Source organism: Trachinotus anak, unplaced genomic scaffold (genome assembly GCF_046630095.1).
Source record: "Trachinotus anak isolate AG129_WGS33_773 ecotype Australia unplaced genomic scaffold, CSIRO_AGI_Tana_v1 ptg000009l, whole genome shotgun sequence".
In the NCBI taxonomy this organism is placed as follows: domain Eukaryota; kingdom Metazoa; phylum Chordata; class Actinopteri; order Carangiformes; family Carangidae; genus Trachinotus; species Trachinotus anak.
Genome location: NW_027273860.1, coordinates 14,715,494 through 14,736,430, shown reverse-complemented (window position 1 = coordinate 14,736,430; position 20,937 = coordinate 14,715,494). Strand labels below are relative to the sequence as shown.

The 20,937-nt window shown below is 41.2% G+C and overlaps 1 protein-coding gene across 2 annotated transcripts; it reads right to left on the bottom strand.

Annotated features, from left to right (window-relative positions):
- Window positions 1-10,275: 10,275 nt before the first annotated feature.
- On the bottom strand, window positions 10,276-20,278 carry eef1e1 (eukaryotic translation elongation factor 1 epsilon 1). Of its 2 annotated transcripts, XR_011691899.1 has the most exons (5): window positions 20,126-20,278; window positions 19,162-19,359; window positions 15,335-15,430; window positions 11,710-11,907; window positions 10,276-11,039 (listed from the first exon to the last, which is right to left on the bottom strand). XR_011691899.1 is itself a non-coding variant. In XM_071485523.1 (4 exons), exons 1-4 carry the CDS (start codon window positions 20,207-20,209, stop codon window positions 11,764-11,766), a joined length of 522 nt encoding a protein of 173 aa, XP_071341624.1. In that variant the 5' UTR covers window positions 20,210-20,278; the 3' UTR covers window positions 10,276-11,763. The 2 variants fall into 2 exon arrangements, 1 of the variants encoding a protein (XP_071341624.1); XM_071485523.1 differs by having other exon boundaries at window positions 10,276-11,907.
- Between the last annotated feature and the right edge of the window lie 659 nt (window positions 20,279-20,937).

Genomic DNA, 20,937 nt, shown 5'->3' with positions numbered 1-20,937 from the left:
TTTGACTAAACTTCAGCCAGTCATGACAGTGACAGTGCCCCATAGGAGTTGAGAGGAGACCAATATGATTGTAATGGAGGGTTTGCGGGCAGGGTCTATCACACTGTGTCACCTATAAAAAGCACAACAACCAACTGGCAGGGTGCAAGGCACTTCTGGCTACAGGGATGGAAAAAAAAAATCATATAAGCTACTCAACTGTTCTTTAAACTTAAAAAAGAGATGTTGTAGAGGGAGGGGACATTTTTGTCTTCCTGTTGTGTCACACTCACCACTGAAGCATTGAAGACTGCGGTGTCACATGAGCTGAAGAAGGGAGTTTTATAGAATAAAAGCCTCGTGGAAAGGTGACATTATCTTATTTTTGTTTCATAATGAGGAGACCAGGTTTGAAAGCGTGCAAGGATTATTTAATTTGATGACATGCACTCGGCTGAAGTGCCTTTATTTACAGTGAGTGCATTTCAGTTATACGTAATTGATTTTGTTCAGATTAAACTGCATCAGAAATAGATCTAGATTTGCTTTTTTGACATTGTAACAGCTCACTATGTACATTTCCACGAGTCTGCTTAATGTGCATTTTGAAACTGCAAACTTAAAAACAAGTAATAGCAATGTGAATTTTGAAAAAAAACAAACAATCAAATGTCACAAAAAAGTAGTATATGCTCGCGTGAGGTGGATTTTCAGACTATTCCACAAAGCAATATTTTGCGAACACTTTTTTTCGTCACATTTAATTGGAATGAGATCGCGAGCTTTATTCACATGACATCACTCAACGGAAACAGGCCATTCGCAATTGTGTTTTGTCGACTTCTTCTAGAAAAAATGCTTCTATATTGTGCGAAGCTGCAATGAAAACCTGGCTATTGATACAGATAATCATTTCCTGCTTTTATTGTGTAAAAAGAAAAAACATTCAAAATAGACTTATCTATAATGATAATAAATTACAACAATAATATAATGAACCTGTTCTGTTGATATAATTAGCCCCTATTAACACCTACTTGACAACAGCCCGTATCATTGGTGGAACACTATGAAATTAGATTAGACCAAATAACACACCACATTAACACCATGTCGGCGCTTGGCAAGTGTCTAAACTTTTTCCTCGTATCTGTGCATCTGTGTACGTAGTTTATGTACACAGGAGCATGCGATGTGGCATCATCACATGCTTCTGTCCCCGAGGTCAGTGGATGAATGAAGGCTGTAAAGAGGAGCATGACAGCTGTGAAAGTCACAAGGGGAGTCCACTAGTGCCGTAAAGAAGGCAAAGTTTCCCTGCCTCCGGGCATGACCTGAATGCGTATGGACATATATGTTTCCATGAGGGAATATAATGGTGACAGTGTATGTACATGTGTAGGAGACTGTGTGTGAGTGGTTAAAAAATGTTTGTTTCTGTGTCTGCTTGCCTGTATGCAGATCTGCCTTAAGCTAAATGCCACACACTGGAATCTATTGTAGAGCCTATCAGCACTTAATCAGCTGCCCACATCCACCGTCCCCTCACCCATCCCTCTGTCTCATCAACACCATCTTTCATTGCCGGCTCACCCTCCCACCTTCATCCCTGGGGCAGGCCCTGTGTGTGTGTGTGTGTGTGTGTGTGAGACTGTGTGTTTGTGTCCTCAGGAGCTCTCACTTCAAAGGCTGGTGGTTTTGGGTGGGTCAAAGTTTGTGAAATGCTGAGGCTTCTTTGAGATGGATAGATAGTTCACAGAGTGTGTTTGTGTGTGTAAATCTCAGCAGCATGATATTAAGGATACAGAGATGACTTTGTGTTTTGTTTTTTTCCTGACCAGATGTCGATTTCACGCCACCCTCGTTGTCGGGAGCTTTTCAAAGACGCCAGTGATCAGCTGTGTGTCATGTGCTGTTAAATTTAGCCTGGATAAAGAGAGCTTTTTTGGTCCTCCCTCAAGATCAAATGCTATTAACACTGCACTAAAACACACTGTCCACACACAAATCAGCGATTGTGCCTCTGGGTCACTTCAGACAAGAGCAGTTTTTTAGGGCATATATTCTCTTTATGACATTTGAACTTAATCAATAATGTTTATCTATCCAACTATCATGCTATTGACTGACCACCTTTGAGATGCAACTGGCAAATGGATTAGAGGGTGTGAATCTTCACTCTGACTACGGCCCACTGGCTAGTGTACATCACAGAGAAGCTGTAATTCATTTCATGGGACACCACCAGGGAAAATAAAAGTGTCCCTCAACAGCACACTCTGCAAATTGGTGAATTATCTTGCCTTTAACCTTTCAGCGATCTGTTTGTCTTCTGCTTATCAATGCCTGTCAGTGTTAAACATGAAGTTTCTTGTCCAGGAGCAAATCTTTCTCACTGATTTCATTTTGGATTTGACACCTTAAATGAATTTAGATTTCGCTGCTGATTTAAAATGTAAAAACATTATTTCAGAGCTGAATCTAATAAAATACAAAGGAAAAATATTTCCTTTTGTAACACAACTTAAATTATTAACCAACATACCAGTCTTCTTAATGGTATTACGTAGTTTAAAGCTGCATTAAATGATCTTTGACTACTCTGGAAAGACAAAGCCTGATATCAGCTTAACAAGCTGTTATTAAGCAACAACTTACAAACATAGGCATAATTTGTCATCACCTGTCAGTCCCTGCATCACCGATGCTATAAGTCTGGTTTGATCTACCAGCTCCAGTATAACTGACTCATTTGATGTCCAACATTCCTCACAAATCACTAGTTTGCTTTGGTTCATTCCCATTTTATTGCTGCACCCGTAGCATAAAGTGAGTGATTTCATGGGCCAGGAGCTGAGAATATAAAGAATGCCTTCGGTAGACAGCAAATTTACATGCACACTCAGAAAACGTATTCTACCAACATGTAAATGCAACATGTGGGTTAAAGCTTCTTTTGGTATAAGAATGAAATAAAGAAAAATAATATTTCCAATCATATGAAGTGAAGTTTAAATAACAAACCAATTATTTTTGCTCTAAATTTTTTTTCTTGGAATAATTTTCAAATTTCATGAGACAAAAGTTATAGCTCCTTGTCTCCTTGTAACTTCCTCTCTCTGTTCACTGAACACTGATTATAAATCAATACTCTTCTTATAGCTCCACAAAGTCCACGGGTGCCTTCACAGACTCAGGACCTTCTTCCTGTGTTTACCTTCCTGCTCCCACCAGAGAATCTGACCAATAAGGGGAGGGATTGTCCTCACAAGGTTTGTAGAGATGCCTTTTGGTTCACAACCAAACCAACCAAAATGCTTTAAGCTTTACAAATATATAAATGAATAGACAGCCAAGTTACGTGTAGGCCCCTCACCGTCCTCCTCCTCACTCATCTTTCTCTCCCTCTATGCTGTATGTTGCAATGATTCAGCCCTGTTTGCGATTGTGTGTGTGTGTGTGTGTGTGAGAGAGAGAGAGAGGGTGGGGGCGGGGGGGCAGACAGAGGGATGGCAGGGAAGCAGCCATTTGAGCAGACACTTGGTCAGGAGCAATGTTGGCATGTCTATCTGTGTGTGTGTGTGTGTGTGTGTGTGTGTGTGTGTCAGTGGGGGACTGTCACTGCCAGATTGCAGCTTCATGCCCTTAGTCCAGTATATAACCAGTCAGCAGTGAAGCCACCCTCCTAACACACACACACACACACACACACACACACACACAGGAAGAGTAAAATGTGTGTTTCTGGTTCATAATTGCGTTCTGTCAAGATTAATTATTTGAAATACTGTTGACTGCTGTCCTGTCCCTCACTCCAGCTCATACTGTATGATGTACTGCACTGTATTGTGTCATTCATATACATAACATCATACATACTCTACCCATCCTATCGATCTGCTTGTCACTACATGTTTGCTAAACACACATAAACTGAGATTACTTACTGTTTTTTTCCCTTTTACTGTAAATCTATACTAAGCACACAGGAACAAATACAGAGGCGAATGAGTCTCAGAAGGGTTTTGAACTGTCTGAAGTCTATTTGTTATATTTAATCTATAGTCTAAGTCTGTCTTAACAAAACATAGGTCTTTAGTCCTCTGAGCCTCACAGGTGCCTCATTTAGCAAATTTGGAATATATAAAATATATAATAAAAATATAATTTTTATTATATTGTTTGCATATATCTTTGATGAATTATGTTGATATGCAAGTATTCTGATATATATACATTTTACAGCAAAAAAAATAATCTTTTTTTGAATTTTTTTCAAAGATTGTCAAAAAAGCAAGATTGTGAATGGCACGGTTGACTGATGTGTGGCTTTGACTTGAATCCAGTTTACTGTAGAAGGAGCAAACTGCTCAAAGCTGTTCAATAAGAAAAACTTCATCAAGATAGTTTCACGTTGATGACCCTAAATGTATTTTACAAGTCCAAAATCCTGCATAAAAATCAAATCTAATCTATAGGAGATATGGTAGGTGGAGGTGCAAAGTTAGAAAAAATAAATACAGAAGTAGCAATGATTAGATTATTACTGCTCCTTTAAGGGGAAACAGAGGAGCCCACATCATGTTTAACAGAAATACTCTTTATCTGTGTTCTTGGATTAATCTCTGCCCAGGGGAAACCGCTGATCCTTGAGTTTACATTTAAATTATTGGGGACTTTCTTTAATTGTCTGCAGATGGACTCCCTTTCTCTTTGGGGAAAAAAAATACAATCTTTTGTTTTTATGGTGAGAGTATTGTATCAGGTCACTTCTTAGCACAGCATTCATCTGCATCAGCCGTAACCACCAGGCACCACATCCATGTCGTAATATGAATCCTTGTTTATGTTCTATGAAATTGTCATCAGCCCCCTGTTTTTTTTTTTTTAATAATAAGGGGAAGTACTCTGCATTTAACTCCAGGTTTAAATAAATTAGTCATCTCAAATTAAAACCAACCTGTTACAGTTATAAAAAAAATAAAAAATAAAAAAAATTGGGGAATAAAAAATTCAGTCCTGTGATGTATGCAGATGAGCTGGAGAAATATGCAAATTAAGAGACTGTTGCTGTTTTATTTCCCATGGAGGTCAAATTACAGGAAATGGCTGAGGGCAGTGCTCTCTACTCCCTGCTCATCCAGGAGTCTGTCTATTATCCTCACCCCTTCTCTCCCCTTACAAATACTCTCTATGCTTATTTCAAATGCCACCCTCCCTGTGCTGCACCCTCTTTTTTTTTTTTTTTTTTTCTGAGTACATCCCCCTGTCACCAGGTTTCAGCAGTGAGGAGTGAACTTCCCTGGAGGCTTCCTATCAGAACCTATTACAGCAGAGGGGGAGGCTGAATGACCTGTGGGCTGGGGGTTCGATGGACTGGGGGGGGGGACTAATTTGTGGAACATTTAAATAAAGGGATGAGGACTGTGACAGGACCACACAATGTGACGGCATGGCAAATGAGAAACCCAAGTGAACTATAACACATACTTAGATTAGACAGTTAAAATGTGTAAAATGGTTCAAACTTTTGTGTTACTCAGAAAAGAATTTATATTTTTCAAATTTTTTTAACTACAGCTACAGGCCCAATTTTCTCAAATCATTCACCTGAGTGGGTCGACCTTTTTTTTTTTTTTTTGCCTCCTTCACCCTCAATTCACCTCTTACCCCCAGGCCAAACCCATAACCCCATGAATGGGTGCATGACCACACACACATGCACACATACACACACTGAAAAAATGCAAAGAGGCTGCAGCTGAGGTAGATCAACAGAACGGGTGAGGAGCAATCGAGGCGGCTAATGCAACAGTCATCCGTGTGTGTGTGTGTGTGTGCGTGTGTGTGTGAAAGTGAGACTTAAGGTGCAATCTTGTGCAATCTCCTTGCCCCGGGTCACACATATGTACTTTCGCACCTACGTGCCAAATCAGCCACCCATCTCTCTGATTGATGAGCCGAGTGGTTGCATCTCGTAAAACTCTTGTCTCGCTGCACACCTGGGATCCTTACGCAATGCAAGTTGAGGCTGTGCTTAGCAGGAGAGAGCGAGAGAGAATAAAAACAACTTGTGAAGTTCTGGTTGAAGCATAAAGAAACCGCAACCATCAGGGGTTAATATTATGTTACGTTGGCAAAATTCTGCTGAGGGTCCTACCTGACCTGTGAGCCATGTTTTCAAATATAAAATACTGTCTATACTATGGCTTGGCTGAATACTTGACGCTCATTATTTACTGAGAGATGTGCATCCATATTGTTCAGTATACCCGGCTAATCAGAAGAGGAGGAGGAAGAAGAATCCTTCATTTACCCCTGCTTACATATTAGTAAAATATTCATATACAGTAGCCTATACAGTATACAGATTTCTATCTAGACACAATATCTGATCCTGCAGGACAGTATGGACTTGTCGTCATTACCTAATTATTATATTTTCTCAAGGATATGCACTTGCCTTACCCAAAGTACTTTTGTTGCTCTCCACAGATGGGTATCTGGATGTGGACTCTGATCTCGTCATTCAAGAAATATGTTGATTATGCCCTACAAAACATATTTGATGTTGCAGTTGAGTTGTATAGAAACATCAGTTCTGGGAGAGTGGGTTGGATAGAGAGCAGTGAATATAGTGGACATGGCTTCAATAGCTTTGTGTTAGTACAAAGAGAAGATGACCTACGTCTTTTTGAACTTGCTTCATGCTGAACAGAAAACACAAACAATGTGAGATGACCAATCTCAGTTCTTCAAGGAGCCATTTGTAAGTTTTGCTATCGCTACGTAGCCAGCGTTAGCATAAACTGCTATTTAATTATGAGTCTAGAAGATACGTTGCAAGTTCAGCATCAAACATCACTCCTTTACTTGCCAAGAGCTGTCTCCAGCAGTGGAAAGCATTGCTTTGCTTACTTCTTTTCTTTTACTGAGGTTAGCATGCTAAGCAGTTAGCTCCAGACTGGTTGGCATGTCTCGCCACGTTTCGAAACTGAGTCACTGTCCAGTCTGTCGTCTTCAGTCGTGTCATATCATGACCTCTTGTCTTGGAAACACAACAATGGCAGACGCTCTTAGCAAGACTAGTAGTTAAACATCTGTTAATGCTAACATTGGCTATGTAGCAGTAGCAAAACTTTCTTATAGCTCCTTTCAGTTCAGTATTTCTGTAGGCACCTCGGCCATGGTACATTTTTTAATAAGCTGTAGCTATAGTGTAACCACTTAATGAAGAAGTATTAATGAGGCTAAACAACAACACAACAGCTCTCATCGTCTGGGTAACAACTTTACTGTTTGACTTTGTTGTTGTTTGGCTAACATGGGATTTTGGTTACAGCCTGTATAACTGTCTGACTGTCTTCTTGTTGACTTTCTTGTAGTTTTCTCTAAAGCTACAAAAAAGAATCACACCCTCAGAAGAACAACAGGAAGTCCTGGCATCCAAAAAAAAAAAAAAAAAAATCACCCAGTTCAATGCGTGACACTAACACCACCTCATACATTAACTTGTGATTTTGCAAATTTCTCAAATAAATACATAAAAAATAGATTAAAAAAAGAAAGAAAGATAGAAAACAAAGACAGATAAACCAACTGAAAATAGTCTATAAATGCTCAGAAGTTATAGAAGATATTGTGAACTGGCGGTATTATGTAAGTACTGATGACGGTCTTTATCTTTTCAACAGTGACATGTTTGCACATACAGAACGTCCCAATCTTCGAAAGGTAAATACACACCTCTCTCCTGTCTATATAAATAACTATATAACAAGAAGTAAGGATTGACGCAGCTATGAAGGACACCCCCTTGTGTCCTTCATAGCTGCATCCTTGCGCATACATTCATGTAACTGCAACGGACAATCAGATGCCATCTTTATAGTCGCATGGTACAACTGTCACAATGTGTAAGAGCACGGTAAAGCGCGGTCGATAAGTCCTGTCAAAAGAGTTTATGACATGCTAACGCTCCCCCTCTCCACCACACGGTGTTGATTGTTCCACTGAATCAGTCAGCGAGACACGGCGAGCCCTGTCTTAGCAGATGTCGCGGAAGATGCGCTTTCCTCTCCCTGATGTTAAGAATTAATGAAGGCTAGTGGTGTGGGTGGAACGGGGGCTGTCCGTCTCATGTGCTTAGTAAACTTGAGGTGACAAAGGTGTCGGGTGATGAGGTGATACGGGTAAAACCTAAACGCTTCTCTCTGTTCTCTCATCATTAAGTGAAAACCGTGGCACCTGCTAGAAACGCGTCCCGCTTTTGGCTCCGTGCAATACACTGACTGCACTTTTTGTGGTGACTCATCATGTTATGATGCCAATGAGTACACCTCACCTCCAAAATTTCAGAAATGAACTCCATTTTCCATTTCTCCGTGGACCTGTTTCACAGTACAACCACTGTTATGCATTGATTACCCAACATTTTATCCATGGTTTATCTTCTGATTGGCAACCTTTGAGTAAGACAGGTCAATATCGCACAGTGTATGGGGGCCTTAGGACCTCAAGGACCCCCTGGTTCATCAGATTTAGTGGATCTTTTGAAGCCTGTACTGTGGGAGTTATTAATAAAGCTTGGATGAATGCATGAAATATCAACATTTGCAGTTCAGTTCAACCTGCTGTTATATTTTGCTCAAGAGAAAGAGACAGGAGTTTTTGCCAGAGCTCCATGGTGAGAGATGAAGTCATCACTAAATCTTGATAATAACCCAAGCTTAATGACCTTTGACCTTTCCCTCACCAGGCGGTGGGCTAAATTGCACCTTCATTTGGCTGCCGAGAGGCGGGAGCACAGTACGTAAAGAGGGTGGGTCTTGAGTGTGTCGATCCGGGGCCATGGCGGGGCCATCACTCCTGCAGAGGGACGCTCCTCTTGCTTTCAGAAGTAGGTGGGAAGGTCGTCCCTAATTGTTGCCTCCGCACTGGCTACCTGCTGTGACCTCATTGCTGCGGCGGAGGAACCTCACTGTGAGACCGTACCACTCGAGCATTTTGAAATCCTGCCAACAGTGAGGACAAAGCCACTCAGGAAAAGAAACCACTGATTAATCTTGATCATCATCATTTAAAAGTTGAAACAATTTTTAAACACTTTGAAGAATATCTTGCTGAAATACATGTAACAGTTCAAGTTTAGCTTAGGTTTAAATCCTCTAAAAATACATAGGTGTTGAATCATTTCTTGAAAAATGGAGTCCAAAAGTCATATGATCAATCAGAAGCTGATTCAATTAATTGGTTGAATGTAATGTTGACAATGTAATGAAAAAAATAATAACTTAAAAAAGCATTCACTTTAAAATGTGAATGCTTTTTTAAAATCAGTATTCATTTATTTAATGAAAATAATGTCAAGTTAAACAGTGCTCAGAAAACTGATAATGAATGAATGAATGAATGGGATAGCCATTTAAAGCATCTGCACTTTGTGTTAAGTTGTACCTAATGAAGTAAAAGCGGTTTGTGGCTTGGCATCATATTACATCATTTAAATGTGCAATCATTCATTGATCTGAATTTTCATTATCTAAATTTTGCTGTTTCCACCTGAGATGAATTATAATCAGTGGTTCATTTTATCTAATGTTCTATGGATTTAAATGGATTTTACGTGAATATCTACAGTATAAATACTTTGAGTTCCACTATCCTTACAATTAGCTGTCAGTGGTAGTCTTGATTTTACTGACATCTTAATTAGATGATTAGAGGAAGTGTAATGTCTTTATCCGGCTGGAGTAACAAATGTTCCTGCTGTGCACTGCTTATCTACAATGCTGCAGGATCATGGTCTATGCCAGTCTTGCTTTACCTGTTAAAATTTTCAACAGATGTTTTTCATGGGCACAACAAAGAATTCATCTTTTGCTTTATGGTTAAGTTATTTTGAAACTTGCATGCTCTGTAACCAAGGTATCATCACAAACACAAGTCAATCTAGAACAATTTGCCCAGCTGCAATTTTTGTGGGCAAAACTTGAGAATAAGTACAACTGATGCTGCACATTCCAGCTGAATGTTTGCATAATTGGGAGGACAAGGGCTTCTTTAATGGTAAACCAAACCATAAACTGCCCCAACTAGTCACAAGACACTCTCAAAAGACTACAAGCTGTTTTTATCCGTCACATCTTCGTAACACTTGCGACAAACACACAGTGGGCTGTCTTACAGAAGTTCATTGAACAATAGCTCTGTCTTCTCGCTGGTTTACATAAAACAAATTGGAGAATACAAAAAGTACACTGGAAAAAAAAAAAGGAACTGCAGAAAAGTCAGGGGTCATGAGCTGCGTATCCCTTTGATTTATTGGCACAGGATGAACATCATACAACAGATAACGAATCACTGCATCTGTAAGCCACAGACACAAAGATATGCAGAGCATGTTAGCACAGAGAAACTGAAACTTGGGAGCATTTACACAGAGGAAGACAGTAAAGAATAAGACACAGTGATGTGAAGAATTATCCATAGACTAGAGCTGAAGGTTTTAGTCAGCTCTTTTAATGGTTTGATACACCTGCAAAATCAATGTAAACCGAAAAGTGTACTGAATTTGTAAGAGTTATTCCTCTAATCATAACTCATGTTCCTACTGTTCTGTGTCTAACACTTCCTCCATAATATTGATTTACAGGTTCTCCTGCCGCTGCCTTGGCCTGTTAATGATGCTAATAGCAAACATCCAGCCAGCAACGGTAAGGCTTTCGGAGGCACGGATCATTGTTCACGTCACAAAAAGATCCCTCGGCCTCTGGGTGCTCTTTTTCTCTCTCTGTGCCCCCCATCCCCCCCCCCCTCCCTCTCCCTCTCTCCAGTAGGGCCTGTGGGATTGTAAGGTTTGAAATGACACACAGTGGCTGACTGTCGCCCAGGGGCCTAGGTTCTGGCCTTGGCTGGCTGGATCTGTGTGGCAGCTGGTGAGCCCGCTGCCCTCTCTCTGGCCTGCAGCATCAACAGTGGTGGTAGTGGGTCTGATTGGAGCCTCACTCTGATCTCTGACTCTGCGGCTGACGCTCAACTGCTCACTGCTGCCCACACGACTGCCGAGGAAGTGGGACAGAGAGCGGGATTGTAATCGGGAACACACACACAGAGAGAAACTAAACTGTCCAGTGAAATGCCTGGGAGTGGATGTGACAGACATAAAATACACAAAACACAAAAAAAAACCCAAAACACCACAGTCCTGATAGGGATGAAAGCTGACCTGTACAGCCTTCCCTTAGAAAACAAACATACAACCGTAGGCTTCTGAAAAATCCCACGAAAATTGCAAACAAAAAACACTAATGTAACTGTTTCACGTCATTACTCCCTCAATTCTGAAGAAGGGTTAAGACTTAAAACCTCTTAGTGTCAGCGTAATTAAATAATTGAGAAGTTAAGATGACAACTGACCTTCTTGCTTCCAGTCCCGACTTTTGTTAAATTACTAAAAACACTGACATTTTTAAAGAATATGAACTGAACTATTTTTTATAAGCAATAATTCCCTTAATAGAGTTTTGTACCTTAAAAGAACTTTATTTGTTCTTTGCTGATCTCCTTCATTAAATATATGTTTTAAAAGAATAAAGAGCAAAGAGTTCAGGTACCATATGACCAAAGGCAAGAATCATGATCCAAAAAACAGTAATAAAAGATCTTGGATAGAAATGACTGGATGGAGACCAGGGATGTGTGTGATTAATCGACTAAACCATAAAACACCTTGCTCGTCGGCAACAGAAACACTAGTCAGTTTGGGTTGGGTCTGATCAGATTTCAGTGATGCCTGCTGGTGTAAATTCTGTTCCTAAGCACAACTACTGGAGAGAGGTGGCGTCGGATGCCAGGGTAGTGCTGGATGTGATCGAACCACCGTGTCACATTCACATACTGCTCCTTCTCCTGGATGGCAAGGTCCACCTGGGTGTGAGATGAAAGAGGAAAAATTTAGCCACTGAACATGAAGTCGGTGAATTTACAGCACATGATGTTGGTTACATGTGAGATGTAGGTTGTCGTGGTTGAATAATTTATGGAACTAAACAATACTGGGGCTGTATTTTCAAAGTAGTGTTGGACTCTCCAGTTTAGGCCTGTACAGCATGTTTTAATGTTATAATAATAATGTTGATTATTTAGTGGTGAGAGCGTCTGATCAAAAAGTAATTTAGCTGGCTTTACGAGCATACAGCACCAGAGCATCAAACAGAAATTAGTTGTGTTGCCCTCCATTTCTTCTATTTGCTGTGTGTGGCAAATTTTAATTCATTCATTGATTTGAAACAGTCACCACCTGCTTGGTAATGTTACTTCTTAGCTAACTTTACAGACGGTGCCTTAGCTGTGTGTTAGTTTATTAGCTAAAGCATAAATTTAGACAATGTCAATATATCATTGTGGTCTTTTGTAATCATTGTAAACAAAGCTTGTACATGGACGGTGGTGATTGCAGTTATATCCACAGGCACTGTGGTTGATTTGCGTGTTGGGTCGTAAAAAAAATGAACACTGCTGAGTATAGGATGGGTTGTGGGTGGTGAAATGATTCATCATTCACGTCACATTCTCTAAAATGTGAGCAGAGCAGAACAACGGCCCTGTTATGTGAATAAAACGAGTGTTTTGACTCTCAAACCCCCCCCACCCCCCAAAAAAAACGGGGAATACCGGGCACGGAGTGGCTAATTTGGGAGGCAGAGGAGGATGGGGGAGAAAGATCGAAAGTGCTGTGTGTGGTGATCAGCCCGGTGGAGCAGACTGCGTGGCCCACTGTGGTTCTGTGTGGCCATCATCAAATTAAAATTATAAAATGTCTGGTGTTGATTTTACTGTCACATAACGTCACATGTGCCAGTTGTTCTGTTTCATGCATTGTTCTACAAATTATCATTAATTAATCCTCTGCTCACTGTATACTGCTGCTTGTAAAGTGTGAGACAGGCCATATACAATGATGGGTTCTGGTCAGCCAGTCTAAGTCAGTGGCTGGGGGCCTATTCCCTTCATTTCTTCACTATTCCCAGTCCGTCCCTGAACCTTAGGAGATACTAATAAATACAGACACTAATAGAGGTTATCAGGAGCAGAAACAGGACTGCAGCAGACAGCCTACATCCTACTATATAATCTAACTATAAAGCAAGAATCTCTGTCCGTCTGTCTGCATGTGTGTGTGTGTGTGTGTGTGATAATAAAGTAAAGAAACAACATTTTGATTTTGGGACCATTTAGATTCACTTCAGGACATTTTAATTTGTTTTTGAGGATGTTGGTGGAAAAAAGTTCATCTGGAGCCCCGTACAATGTCTTGCAGTTTTGCTAAGTCAAGACAAGTCAAATTAATTTAAACAGCACAGTAAACCAAGATGAAAAGATAAATAACTGTAACAGACAAAAGGTGGGTCTTCAGCCTTGATTTAAAAGTGGTGATAGATGGGAAGGATCTGATAGTGAGGGATAAGCTGAGAGCATGGAAAAAGCTTGGTCACCTTCGACTGGGCATGAGGAACAGACAGAAGTAAGCGAACAGTGGAGCTAAGTTAAAGCTAAAAATTCTCAGGCCGCTGCTACAGACAATTCAAGATTTTTAACAGTAAACAATTACAAACTGGGATTTGTTGGCAGAAATTAGATTTTTATTTTGATGAGGAGCCAGAACTTTAAATTCCTCACACAGACTCAGTACTGCAAAAGCAGTGCATGATGGGGAATAACTTGACTGTAGAGCAAAGCGTAAAACGAGAAAAGTTTGTATTAAAGTGACATATTTGCACTGTGGGGGTAGCACAGTATAACATAACAGCACAATACCACACTGCATCTGGATGTCTTTGGAAAATAAATCTTATTAGGTGTGTGCTTTTTCATTATCTAATTAATTTCACACAGAGACAACAGTCTGCCTTAAAACCATTCTAGCATCACTTGGGTTCAAAGCTGGTGTCATGTTGTTTTCCGTGAATTGAACATCAGGGCAGGCTGTAGTTAAGGGTTGGGCTAGCTGACCCCTTGTCCCCAAGGTTAAAAAGCACATTGATTGCAAACCAAAGTGACGCTCCTGTGCCTGTTGGCGGGAGGCAATCTTCCATCTCCACCACAACCACTGACATCTCACAACATGTGATGTCCCCCCTCCCTCCATCTCATTCCAGCTTTCCCATTTCTGAACTCACTTCTTTTTTTTTTAATCCTACAAGGCATAACAAACTTACTTGTCCCTGGTCTGAGGCTAAAGACATCACTTTGTGCCACATCACTTTATTTCTTTGAAGAGAAGTGAGAATGTGTTTATAATCTGTGTGTTTACTGTTAACTTGTTCTTGATGCCCTTTGGCCATGTGACTGGTCTAATTGTGTGTTATGCACTGTGACAAATTGCTTATTAAAGTTGTGGTTTGACTGAAGTAAGCACTGATAGGGAGGGAAAAGGATGGATGAAGGGGTGGATAGGTGATAGGCGGATGGGTGACTCCTTGTTAAATGGTGGTGAGAATGGTATGGAGACACAATAAATCAATCTAATTTATCCCTGAATATAAAATGTTTCTCCTAAGTTTACTTTCAGTCATTATTATTGACAAAAATATTAACATGTATCCTTGGAGAGGTGCCTAAATTAGTGACACTATCTTGATACTCTAAACCATGTGACATTGATGTAAAAAAGTAGATACTGAGGAGAACTCAGGACCACAGTCTAAACTTTTTACACATAAACTATCTCTAGATTCCTTTTTACTATGTTGTGTCAATATTTTAGCATCACATTTAAGGACTGACAAGATTAAATTGTACTTTTTAGAATAGACGAGTGCCTGTAACCCATTAAAAAAAAAAAAAAAAACAAATACAGAGGAGTTAATGGGCGCTAGATGCCCATACACAGAAGCGAGAGAAAAGGCCCTCCCAGCAGATCATCACACACGGTCCTTTTTACTTCATTGCTGCAGAAGCAGCATCAACTCTATGTCTGATTAAAAAAAGAGCAGAGGAGCAGAATCGCTTCGAAACCGGTGTGCCTCTGTGTCGCGCGAGCAGTAGCCTGGATGTTCACACCTGCCTCAGTCCTCAGCACAGTGGACAACTTGTCTACTGGTTTGTCTCCAGAAATAGCGACATGTCGACATGCTGTGGGGTTAGTCTGGTGCACAGTCTGCTGACTGTGAGATCCACAGACCTGCTCAGATGGTTATGATGTACTGTGTAACTGTGTAATCAGTCAAAATTGTTATTGTTGGTTAACAGTTAATTGTGGAGAAACCTAGTCAGATTACAGTTTAATAAGCGCTTTCATATCTGAGGTGTGTGACACATAAGGGTGAAATAAGTAAGAGAAATGGTAACTTACTATAAGAGGTTGGATTCCATAGTACAGGAGAATATCAGCTAGGGTGAACTGGTTTTCTGCCAGGTAGACCTTGTCTCGCAGGTAGAGGTTGAGGTCCTGAAAGAGAACATTTCAAAACATAATCAGCTATGCAAATTAGCTCAATACTTCCAATAAATGAATGTATTATGGGAAATATTTCTCTGTAAACAGACTGGTCTTCAGAATATGGGCCAGAGGTAGGGTGGGGAGCTTGAGTTTGGTCATCTTCACTGTATTAATTGGTCAGGTGCTTGTGATTTGTTGTTTCATGTTTTTTTTAATCTACATTTTTTGTTTTTAGTCACACTCCACATTGTTACTGATTTCTTTTTTCCATCTCACCTTATCTACAAACAGAAGAATCAGTCACTCTGTGGCACACATAGTGTGAGTTCAGCCAGGCCATACCTCACTTTTTGTACATGACTCTAATGTTTTACTCACAACATTGTTCATCATCTTGGATGCGAACACATGACAATACAACACAGTCAGAGAAAGTAAAAGTTAATGTCCTCACAACTCTTGTTATAAAATCGTACCGGGCTGCTGACAGGGCTGTCAGCTAGACCTGGAGCTGAGAGTAACGGGTTGCCCTGCGTCACACTACCCTCTGTTTGCATCACCCATCTCTACTTCCACCAGAGTTAGTTATGTCGTTTGGTCATTGGTTTGTAACGTTTACAGCTACTCAACACAGTTGCTCCTGCGTTGTTCTGTGTACTGTGAGTCAACTTCACAAAATGCAACTGAAGTCTCCTCAACTGATGCATCTACTTATGGACTTTTAGGGGACTGTCCTAGATCCTAGCTTGCAATGGTGTCTGTGTGTTGTGCTATGTGAACAGGAACAACATGTAACCTAAGGGGGTTTAGCATTTCTCCCCCTGACTGGCGACTTAGTACAGATGTGTACAAAAACGGCTATTTGTTTACTAAACTACCCAATGACTAAATCTAATGAAGCTGTCCTAAACTTGGACAGCATGATGTGTATTTTTCGGTCCATGCATGTGTGTTCAAAGTTGTGTGTGGAAGTGCTGGTCCCAGGGGAAGGGACCATCTTTAGCACTTGTACATTGTGCGAAGGAAACACTCCACGCACACAGAACATCTTGGGGGCAAATGGAGTTATTGTGCAGCAAGAGTGGGTGATGCCAAACAAGGCATGAAGACTGCAGACTTCCTCCCCTTCCACAATCAGATCCTTGCTTTTCTTAGCCTACAGCCATGGAGATTAAGCCCAGTCAAGCATCAGATGAGAGGCCGCTCTCCTGCCACACCCCCCCCAGCACATGGTGATCCAGACCTGCCCCCACCTTAACTGTGCACCCTTATGCATAGATAGATACTGTAGATATACTTTATTGATCTGGTGAGGATAATTATCAAAGCTGCTGCAACAGGCCGCTGTTCTTACAGTACCATTTTTTAAATCATTGGCACATTGACCTAAGATAAAACTGGCAAAGTGTGTAGCGGGTTTTAGACAAAACACCACTGTACAACAAAGTTACACTTTCCGAAACTCCACTACACTGCTGTATTACTTAGGACTGCAAAATATGGACAAAATTTCATACCTCAATATTTATGGCAGATATCTCCATAGCAATACGATTGAGCTCATAGTTGGATTGTCTGAGTTATTTGAAATTTTAAGCAAGAGTTGTTTGCAGACTTTATGTTGCTAAGCTAGCAAGTGTTTTGAAGTCAGTCTATGGTAATTTTTTCAGAGTTAATCAGCCTTAATTGATTGAGCTAAACTTGGAGTTTCCGAATGTGTTTAGCTGCCACAGAGGAAATAAGTTCATTACGATTGAAAATGAGTTCACAGTGTCTCTTGACGTCTTTAATAAAGAAATAAACCAGGGAGAAAATCTGTCAAACAGCTAAAAATTGTGTCAGTCACAGATGATGAGCTCAAAAAGACTTGTCTGAAAAATGTTAATGTCAAAGAAAATAAGTATGCCGGGGGAGTGGACCTGCTGCAACAACTCAGTCAGCTGACCAGTGGCTGCAGGGAAAGTGAGCGGTCTACAGACGTCTAACACTTGATAAGCAGTGATAACACTGTTACGTTGTCAGGCTGTGGGAGGATGAGAAAATTGCACTTCAAATCCATTCACTATAACTCTTGATTTATGAATATTATTTCATATGGCACACAGTGCAATCACTCACAAACATGTGAAGGGTTACTTGAGGTCATAGTGCTTACTTCAGTTATCATGTATTCTGTTACTCCCCAACACTGCTCAAGGGGCTGGCTTTACCTGCGCATGCAGGCGTCTGTGACGAGGGGGCAGGGCGGGCGAGAGAAATTTGATGTTGATATGATAGCATTATATCGTTCCGCCCTACTACTACTTCTGTTACAATTGCAGTTCACTGCATGTCATTGTGCCCATTTCTTTCTGATTTACTTCTCTATAGATAAGTACATCTCCTTGGTTGCTGCCTTTCTACACATTCGTTCCAGATACAGGGACAAAACTCTCTACTGGCTCTAGGCCTTCAGGCAACCGTTACTTTTGATGCCTAGCTCAGAACTCTTAAAAATGTATATGTAATATAATGGCCATGGAAAATCCAGGGTTAGCACCAAGCTCAGGAGGCATGCCGAACCACCCTCCCAGGCCTAAGCATCGGGGACTTTGGGGCGACTTAGCTGGAAACCTAGATATGAGGGTTGGAAACCGAACCAGCGACATCCGTTGGGCAGAAAGCTTTGGTGTCTGAATACTTTCCAAATGCACTGTATGTCTCCAGCCACCAGGCCTAACAACTGTACTGACGGATACTGTGGAATCTCGAGTTTATGTTTTCTATCTTTGGTTTTGGAAAAGAGACATCCATCAAATTCAGAAATCATACACCCTGTGATGAAATATAAGGAGTTAAAGATGTTTGTGATTTCTGTTGACTAAAGACAAAGAAGGAACTGACCTCACCCAGTATTAGCCTAAGTGGGTTAAAGTGGTGTGACAGACTTCCCCCAAACCTTCAGCTAACTTTGGGTTCAGGGCCAAAGCAGCCTGGCTTGTTTACAGTCACATTACACTAGTGACATGATGACTTCTGAAACAAGTCTGAGCTTGAAAAATTATGAATTTCTTATTTGCGTCCTGGGGTGAGAAGGTTCAAGAATTCATGCAGTTGACAGTTTTTATCTCTGGATAATTTAATGGGAGATGACTCGTGTGCTTGACAGAAGAAGAAGAAGAAGAGCGTTACGGACGGAGCTAAAGCAGCAGGACAGGACAGGACAGGGGGCCAACGGGCACCAGAGCTGAGCTGCTCAGGGCAACCTCCTTCTGTAAGTGGCACCATTAAAATATTTAAGAGGCCTGTCCAGATAACATGCTGCCACACAGCATGACTCCTCACCCATACCACACACACATAGTGCACACACACTTCATGGTGACAGGACAGCGCCAAGAGGCGCCTAGCGTCCAGTGGACCAATGGCTGACGATCCATTTCATGCTGACTGGCGTCAGGCATATTAAAACATTTTTCTCTGTCATGCGGGGCCATGTCACTGAAGGGCAATACATCAGTCTGTATTCCTGTCTTTTGTGCCTTAACAAGACCAGTGCACACACATGCACAGTGGTTTAGCTGGTGGACAGAGAAAAAGGAGCATGAGAGAAACTGATACGCTGAGAAACTCAATTCTCAAATAGCTTGGAATAAGCTGCATTAAAATCTAGGACAATCACACGAGGATCAATTTAAGTCCTACAGGGGCAAATGACGAGGAAAGAGTTCAGAGATCTCCTTGAATATCAACCTCTCTACCTTCAGGATGGTCTTGATGTCGTCTTTTGTGCAGTTGTTCAGCTTGGTGACTCTGTACTCCAGCCACTGCTGCACCACAGCCCTGCTCTCTGCAGAGTCACCCAGCAGCTCTGCACGCTTCGCCTCTTTCACCAGGTGACAGGCGATTGTCACCAGTCCCACCAGGGGAGAACCATTATTATTCTGTAACACAGGTACCTGCAGGGGGAGGTGAGACAGAGACAAGGCAGTGAGATGGAGATGGAGAATTTCATTTTACTTCATTCAAGTCCAGACACAATTAAGCAATCAGTTCAACACAAATAATATGGTCAGACACTGGTCATGCTGCTTTCAGTTTCATAGACAGCAAATGTTGATAACTTAACATATTAATGAATAAACTGAGTGTCTCATATGCACAGTGATGATCAACATTTCACTTGATAAAACAGATTAAATGATACTGTGTACGTAGATTGTATGAGATTGCGCCTGTGCGTTAACATCCAGATGAGATCCAGGAATAATGTCTGTTTTTACTTTCAGCACAGCAGCCTTGAAGCAACACATTTTAAGTTTTCCCCTTGTCCCTCTTTCATTCATCAGCACCTACACACCTACGTACAGACGATCTCTGATAGACAGCTCACTCCACCCATCACTTTACTTCTACTACCGGGCATGCGCAGAGCATGGAGCTATTTCCATTGTGCTAACGTGTGGAATGAATCAGCTGTCAACATGTGTAGCTGCCTGGACTTACTCTGAATATCATCCTAACTCATGCGTAAAAAAAAAACTGGATATCAACTGATAACAAGAGGTAGATATGCCAAGAAAACTACCTATATTTCCAACACGCATGACTAGCTTGTTAGCATTACCATGCTAGCTAGTGTTACACAGCTTACAAGCTTCCTTTCAAATAAAGTAGCGGCTTAAAGTCGGCAGCGGACGCCACAACAGTGAGCCGCCATATCACCTTTGTATCCCCCTGAGTACTGTACTTGTTCGGCTTTTTAAGTCCTAAATATTTCTCCAGCGATGAAAGCTCCCGCAGCGCCATGTTTCTCACTGTTGGAGGGGCAGTGAGTGCAGTGTGCGTGTGACCTGATTGGATAAAAGCGCAAAGTCCCGCCCATCATAGTTTGACTGCCTGTAGACTAAACCAATGAAAATATAGAACTTGTCTTTCATTACGTTGCATCACTGAGTGAGCCATCATCAATAAAATGAAATCTTCAGCAGTGGGTCAAGTTGATGAGTGAAACTGGAAGAATGAAATTTCACACTTACAGTTTCTTATTTTTTTTGATCGGCTTCAACATCAGTTATAAAAATAGATCACAAAGATTTATGTCAGGATAGGGAGGTCTACAGACATACATTAAAGAACAGACCCTTCCACCCTCCCTTCAGCCACCACAGATGAATGTTATCCATACCTGCTAGTTCACAGTAACAGGTCCGGTCTCACCGAACTTCTCCATGAGGATTTGTGGTTAATTGGAATCAAAGTTTCAGTTTCACTCTGAAGTCCTGCAGCAAAGTTTTCCTGCCCTGTGTGTCTGTCTCTGCGCTGTGTCCTGGCTTTGACATTGTGTGTGTTGTGTCTGTTTGAGTTTGTTCTGTGCCTGTCCCATTTCCCCATAACCATGTCACCTGTCAGTCAAAGCTGGGCTTGCTAACTACTATCCAGGTGTGTGTGTTAGTATGTACTTGTTTATGTATGTGTGACACCGGAGAGAGTGACAGCTGGGCTGAGGTGTCACACTACAAGCTTTCTCTCCTTCC